Source organism: Ambystoma mexicanum, chromosome 13 (assembly GCF_040938575.1).
Source record: "Ambystoma mexicanum isolate Mex_15411 chromosome 13, UKY_AmexF1_1, whole genome shotgun sequence".
In the NCBI taxonomy this organism is placed as follows: Eukaryota; Metazoa; Chordata; class Amphibia; order Caudata; family Ambystomatidae; genus Ambystoma; species Ambystoma mexicanum.
In genome coordinates, this window is record NC_090938.1 from 4,745,473 (window position 1) to 4,753,338 (window position 7,866).

The 7,866-nt window shown below is 54.3% G+C and overlaps 1 protein-coding gene across 3 annotated transcripts in view; it reads right to left on the minus strand.

The window, feature by feature from the left end:
• CSF1 (colony stimulating factor 1) overlaps nucleotides 1-7,521 on the minus strand; it is a 44,435-nt gene extending 36,914 nt beyond the window's left edge. For all 3 annotated transcript variants that reach the window (XR_011282872.1, XM_069632977.1, XM_069632976.1), the window contains exon 1: nucleotides 7,040-7,521. Coding sequence is in view for 2 of the 3 variants with exons in the window: in XM_069632977.1 (XP_069489078.1) it covers nucleotides 7,040-7,066 (27 nt within the window). In the remaining variant the exon portion in view is untranslated. The remainder of the gene's footprint in view (nucleotides 1-7,039) is intronic.
• Between the last annotated feature and the right edge of the window lie 345 nt (nucleotides 7,522-7,866).

Genomic DNA, 7,866 nt, shown 5'->3' on the forward strand with positions numbered 1-7,866 from the left:
CTTACATCACCACTGGCTAGCACTCTTTCTCACTATTGACCACACATCATCACTGGCTAGCACTCATTGTCACTATTGACCACACATCACCACTGGCCAGCACTCTTTGTCACGATTGACCATACATCACCACTGCTAGCACTCTTTGTCTCTATTGACCACACATCACCACTGGCTAGCACTCTTTATCACTATTGACCATACATCACCACTGGCTAGCACTTGTTATCACTATTGACCATACATCACCACTGGCCAACACTCTTTATCACTATTGAACATACATCACCACTGGCTAGCACTCTTTCTCACTATTGACCATACATCACCACTGACCAGCACTCTTTATCACTATTGACCATACATCACCACTGGCAGCACTCTTTATCACTATTGACCATACATCACCACAGGCCAGCACTCATTATCACTATTGCCCATACATCACCACTGGCTAGCACTCTTTATCACTATTGACCTTACATCACCACTGGCTAGCACTCTTTATCACTATTGACCATACATCACCACTGGCTAGCACTCTTTATCACTATTGACCATACATCACCACAGGCCAGCACTCGTTATCACTATTGACCATACATCACCACTGGCTAGCACTCTTTATCACTATTGACCTTACATCACCACTGGCTAGCACTCTTTATCACTATTGACCATACATCACCACTGGTCAGCACTCTTTACCACTATTGACCATACATCACCACTGGCCAGCACTCTTTATCACTATTGACCATACATCACCACTGGCTAGCACTCTTTATCACTATTGACCATACATCACCACAGGCCAGCACTTATTATCACTATTGACCATACATCACCACTGGCTAGCACTCTTTATCACTATTAACCATACATCACCACAGGCCAGCACTCATTATCACTATTGACCATACATCACCACTGGCTAGCACTCTTTGTCACTATTGACCATACATCACCACTGGTCAGCACTAGGGTCGATCAATGTTCCCGAAATTGAGTGGAGAAAATTCACTGGTCCCCTCCCCCGGCTTATGGTTGCTAGGTGAGCCTCGGTTTTAACTTGTGGACTGGTCATTATTCTGCGATAATGACCCCTCCCAGGGTCTGTACCAGAAGTAGCTCTCTAAATGAGAATGTAAGTTGGAATGGTGACCTGAACTGCCCTGTTAAGGATGAATGTGTCATGCAGTAGAGGGTAACCTGCTTTACTCTTCACATGTAGCACCGACAGATAAGGGGTGATTACAGGTGCTGGTGCGGACCCCTGAGGTCCCCCACTGTCACCACTCAGAAGGTGTCGTGTTTACCGTAACTGACCTGCCGCCAATGGCTGACATCACCCAGCCTCTTACTAATGTATAACCTGCTGCCCACGTGCCGGGGAATTCCTAGCGCCATTCTTCTGATCACCGCCTTCCAGGCGCCCCACGCACATCATTTCTCTACTTGCTTCTGGGGTTTCACCTGCAACTAAAGCCAAACCCACTGGGTGGCACCCTCTCTGAGCCCTTCTCATATGGACCTCACTTCCGCTATCAATGCATGGTCGCCTCACAGGTCCAAGGTAATGTCTGAAGGTCGTACCCTGGTCGTTTTTGGCTAATAACGTACCTTATAAATTCCAGATATTTACTCTACCCATTGGCTGCCTTATATGCAGTTTCCATGAGAACCTGGACATCACGGATCAGGCCCTGGCATTGCTGACCTCCTTCCTCTTGGACCGCCCCACCCCCAGGTCCAACTTGGTCCCTTTCTCTACGGCCACCTCTCTCTCTTCCTGTGGCACTCACCAGGCTCTATCCTCCCACCCTGGTTTTTCAACCTCTACTTGGCCCCTTTGGCCCAGCTGATCTGTACCTTCTCCTCTAACGTTCAGTGTGATGCAGATGACACTCGGCTTTCCTTCAGGCTCCCCTCAGACTCCTCTCCTCTCTCGCTCATTGTTGTGCCTCCAGTGATCTCTTCCTTAATGCCAGTAAGACTGAGATCCTTCTCATTGGGACCCCTGCCCCTGCGTTCCCTCTCTCACTCTGGCTGCCAGCTTTGGGACCTCTTCCTTCGCCTTCCTGTGAGGCAAAAAACCTTGGTTTCATCTTAGACTCCACTCTCTCTTTCTCTCTGCACATCTCGGACAACGCCAAGAAGTCCCACTACCAGCTGCACCTCGTCAAAGGCACTCTTCCCCTTCCTGATTCCCCCAGAAGTTCACTGTCCTCAGAGCACTGCTTCTCTCTAGGCTGGACTACTGCAACAGCCACTTACTCACTCTGCCTTCCTCTACTCTAAACCCTCTGCAACTCATCCAGAACAGGACTGCGAGACGTGTCTGCGAGGATCAAGTTCAAGACCCTTTGCATTGTCCACAAGGCTTTGTCTGCTGTACCGACTGCTAGCTTGGCTACCCTCAGAGTCTCACTGGGTATCAGGCTGTTTCTTGATCAGTCACCCCTGCACTGCCTCTGAGCACTGGGTACCAGGCTCTTTCTTGATCAGTCACCCCTGCACTGCCTCCGGGCACTGGCACTGGGTTCCAGGCTCTTTCTTGATCAGTCACCCCTACACTGCCTCCGGGCACTGGCACTGGGTACCAGGCTCTTTCTTGATCAGTCACCCCTGCACTGCCTCTGGGCACTGGCACTGGGTTCCAGGCTCTTTCTTGATCAGTCACCCCTGCACTGCCTCCGGGCACTGGCACTGGGTACCAGGCTCTTTCTTGATCAGTCACCCCTGCACTGCCTCCGGGCACTGGGTACCAGGCTCTTTCTTGCTCAGTCACCCCTGCACTGCCTCTGAGCACTGGGTACCAGGCTCTTTCTTGATCAGTCACCCCTGCACTGCCTCCGGGCACTGGCACTGGGTTCTAGGCTCTTTCTTGATCAGTCACCCCTGCACTGCCTCCGGGCACTGGCACTGGGTACCAGGCTCTTTCTTGATCAGTCACCCCTGCACTGCCTCCGGGCACTGGGTACCAGGCTCTTTCTTGCTCAGTCACCCCTGCACTGCCTCTGAGCACTGGGTACCAGGCTCTTTCTTGATCAGTCACCCCGGCACTGCCTCTGGGCACTGGGTACCAGGCTCTTTCTTGCTCAGTCACCCCTGAACTGCCTCTGGGCACTGGGTACCAGGCTCTTTCTTGCTCAGTCAGCCCTGCACTGCCCCTGGGCACTGGGTACCAGGCTCTTTCTTGCTCAGTCACCCCTGCACTGCCTCCGGACCTACCACACACTTCGAGGCTATAACTGTATGCCTGCAGCCCCTTGTTCTCCTTGCACTTACCCAGAGCCGTGCTGCCCTGGCTGCACTTTTCCAGAGCCGTGCTGCCCTGGCTGCACTTTTCCAGAGCCGTGCCGCCCGGGCTGCACTTTTCCAGAGCTGTGCTGCCCTGGCTGCACTTTTCCAGAGCCGTGCTGCCCTGGCTGCACTTTTCCAGAGCCGTGCTGCCCGGGCTGCACTTTTCCAGAGCAGTGCTGCCCGGGCTGCACTTACCCAGAGCCGTGCTGCCCGGGCTGCACTTTTCCAGAGCCGTGCTGCCCTGGCTGCACTTTTCCCATCCCTCTCCCTTCCCTGCACTTGGCGTTAGTGCACCTGCACGATCTGAATGACACAAGGCCTTGTAAGATGGTTTGTTTTGTCCTCCCTCTGCTTCCCTCCATTGTCTTGGGGCGCCGAGAAACACTTGTGTACAGGCGCGTTATAAATGACATCAAATCATATCAGGCCAAATCGCCTCCCCATTGGGCTGGAAATGTATGTGAGGGGCAAAGGAAGGGTGACCAATGAATAAAGGGGCACTTTATCAACACTGACCCCCGAGCCTTCACTTTTTTCCTCAGATCAGTGGGGGGGACGGGACTTAGGTGGTCACTCCGGTGACTGTGACATGTTCGGGCTGGCTCCACGCCCCCCCCCCCCCCCCCCTTTGTGGTGTGTCCAGGCCTCTGCGCCAGGTAGTCTGTGACTCCTGGGGTGCCCGTGTTTCTGCCTCCCAGGCCGGGTGCACCCCCCTTGCCACCCATCCAGTCTGACTGGTTCCTGGGTTTCCTCCTTGAGTTCGGGCGCCTTTGCTGTTCCTGCTTCCGGTTGTAACTATTGGCTGCAGTTACCTGAGAGTTAACCCTTTCCCCCACGCGGCTCTAGTTTCATGCACGCGTGCAGTGCTATCCGTGCAAGGCCCCAAGCAGCCTTTTGTGTTCCAGAAAGGTGGCTTGGAATGATACTAATCATGTGATAAACCAGCCTGACACAATACTCTGTAAGAAATCGATCTAGGACCCAAAGGGAAGGGCTCTGCCAGAAGGAGTCGGGGTCCAGGAAGCCCCCTGGAGTAAACCTGCACCTTTGGCGTTTTCAAGCCGCAAAAAACGCACGTTTTGATAGCTTTATTAGACTAACTGAACATGTTACGCTGTGAGGGGACATTTGCCTTGGACATCCATGCACTGTTCGGGGAGGAGGGTGCGGGGGGCGACTGGAGTGTTCTCACAGAATTGACTTCTCCAGTGAAATATCACATTTCTTTGGGATATCACCACTTTTCTAGGATAATATCAGAGACCCACTAAATGACTGGTGGCAACTGGGAGAAAAACGGGGGGGATCGCGCACGGGAAATGCCTGGCCCCAGGCCTCCCTGGCCCCCAGGCCTCCTCTCACTACCCCACCAGCCCCGCCCCAATAAACTAGGGTGCACCACACCTGCGACACAATCGTCCAATCCCCCCCCCCCCCCTCCCCGCACCCTTTTCAGCCATTTACTTTCAGTTTCATTTTGGGGGCCGCGCTGCAGATTACCGCATGGAGCTTCGTTTTGCAGCACAGCTCTCTGCCCTCCGGCAGGAAGCTGCGGAGCCCACCCAGGCGCAGCGCCCAAGAGGCATCTCCCCCCTTCACAGCAGGGGGTCACCCCGCAAACACACAAACACCACGCCTGCATTGAATAGTTCGAAACGCGGGAGGGGGTGGGGGAGTCGCCTAACATGCCCCTCTTTTCAAATTGAAGCTTGCACCCTTTGCTGGGGTGGTGAGCGCGAGGAGAAACATTCAGTAGAAGGTTTATACGACATGTCACACGGGAAAGCGAGATATCCCACCAGACAGCGGAGCATATCGCAGAGGACGGCAGCACGTAAACACAGGCGACGATATACCACATTATAGAATGCATACCTCACCAGAAAGAGCGGGACATCCCAGCAAATACCGGCATATCCACCCAGAGAGTGATATCACACAGCAGAGTGTGTACAGAGCAGTACGTCTTAGCAGAGAGCGCGATATCACAGCAAATACCGGCATATCCACCCAGAGAGTGATATCACACAGCAGAGTGTGTACAGAGCAGTACGTCTTAGCAGAGAGCGCGATATCACAGCAAATACCGGCATATCCACCCAGAGCGTGATATCACACAGCAGAGTGTGTACAGAGCAGTACGTCTTAGCAGAGAGCGCGATATCACAGCAAATACCGGCATATCCACCCAGAGAGTGATATCACACAGCAGAGTGTGTACAGAGCAGTACGTCTTAGCAGAGAGCGCGATATCACAGCAAATATCGGCATATCCACCCAGTGAGTGATATCACACAGCAGAGTGTGTACAGAGCAGTACGTCTAGCAGAGAGCGCGATATCACAGCAAATACCGGCATATCCACCCAGAGAGTGATATCACACAGCAGAGTGTGTACAGAGCAGTACGTCTAGCAGAGAGCGTGATATCACAGCAAATACCGGCATATCCACCCAGTGAGTGATATCACACAGCAGAGTGTGTACAGAGCAGTACATCTAGCAGAGAGCGCGATATCACAGCAAATACCGGCATATCCACCCAGAGAGTGATATCACACAGCAGAGTGTGTACAGAGCAGTGCGTCTAGCAGAGAGCGCGATATCACAGCAAATACCGGCATATCCACCCAGAAAGTGATATCACACAGCAGAGTGTGTACAGAGCAGTACGTCTAGCAGAGAGCGCGATATCACAGCAAATACCGGCATATCCACCCAGAAAGTGATATCACACAGCAGAGTGTGTACAGAGCAGTACATCTAGCAGACAGCGCGATATCACAGCAAATACCGGCATATCCACCCAGAGAGTGACATCACACAGCAGAGTGTGTACAGAGCAGTACGTCATAGCAGAGAGCGGGACATCACAACAGAGACCAGTAAACAACAAGAGAGGGCGAAATGTCGCATCGGAAAGCGTCATATCACACCATGAAGCGAACACAACATAACATCATATATCATAGGAGCTGGCGGGACATCACAGCACATGAGCGAGCGCTTATCTCCGCACTGGGCGCTATAGCACACGAGACAGCACTGGTGACCTGGCGCAGGCTCGCCGCCCACATCAACGCATGCACTGGCGTGTGAAGCACACAGGCGACTGACTGCACGAGTGGGCCCCAGCACACCACACACCCGTGCATTATACCATAAATCCCCGCGGCATGGGGGCGCTGCGTGCCTTACACCACGCCTGCCACGAGTAGGGTCCTGAAAGCAGCAGCTTATGGTTAATGCCCAGGCCTGCATATTATTAATGCCCGGATCAGTTTACAGCACAGACCGGCATGTGTGGGCCGAATCCCACATAACATAGGACATGAAGTAGAGGTGGAGCACAGTAACCGCAGCACTCGTCCTATGCCACATCACACTTTGATGGATTATAGCACGCACCGGCACACCGCAGCTCTGATTGGCATGAACATGCACAGGTGTTATCTTGCATGTGTATAGCGCCGCCTGCTATAGTGCATAGCGTCGAAGCGCAAGATAGCTATGCGACAGCACACACACCCTTATAGCACATCACACTGCGTGATACTATAGCACGCACAGGTATCTCTCAGCACACAATGGCGGAATGCTAAACCGATGGCATAGACATGCCCAGACATCGTGCTGCATACAGCGTGCGTCGGTCTATTACAGCACGGATCGGTATATTACCGCACGCGTCAGAGCGCAGATCGGCATATTGGTAACCCTCGCTCCAGGCTCACCTCGGGGGTCCTCCTCCGCGGCTCCATAGGAGGGGTCTTTGGGGGTCCTCTCTGTAAAGGGTGCTCCGTGAGACAGACTCCGGGTGAAACGAGGGCTCCTGGGGTGAAGGGGGTCCTTGTGCGTGGAGTCTGGGGTCCTTCGAGGGGCGCACCCTTCCTTGGTGCCCTCCGGGGGTCTGAAGTTGCGTGAGTCCTCCAAGTTCTGCTGCGGTGCCTGGTTTTCTGAGGCTCCCCGGGGGTCCTTGGGCACAGAGTCCGAGAATACTTCTGCTTATTTTTTGGGGGGAGTTCGCGTACCCCTGGAGGGTTAGTGGGCCCAGATCCTCGGGAACTCCTGCACAGTTCCGGTTAGCGGGTTTTCTCCGGTTTGCTGTCTCCTGCGGGTGCTTTCAGTACTTGGGGATTCTGGGGGTCCGGGGTGTGAGGAGGTTCAGGGGGGTCCGCTGTCTCCGGCAGCAGGAGCTGGGACTGGGGACTGGTTCCAGCGCTCGTCGCTCCGCCTTATAAACTCTCAGCCGAGCATGTGCTTTCCGGGAAGAGGGTTGCGGGCCCTCCCCCTCTCCTCCCACTCCGGCAGCTGCCGGGAGCCCTCCTCCGGGCACCCTCTCTCCCCTTCCCCACTGTCTCGCAGTCCGACTGCACCACATCCTAGGCATGGCAGCACGGGCCCCTGGCTCTGCGCCCTCCCTGCGCCCTTCCTGCGCGCCTCGGCTGCGTTCCGGACAATGCGCCGGGGCTCTTTCAGTGGCTGCGACAGGCCAGGGTGCACGGGGACAGGGTGCAGATACATGGGACCCCATTCATGGAAAAGCACGAATTTCACCCGC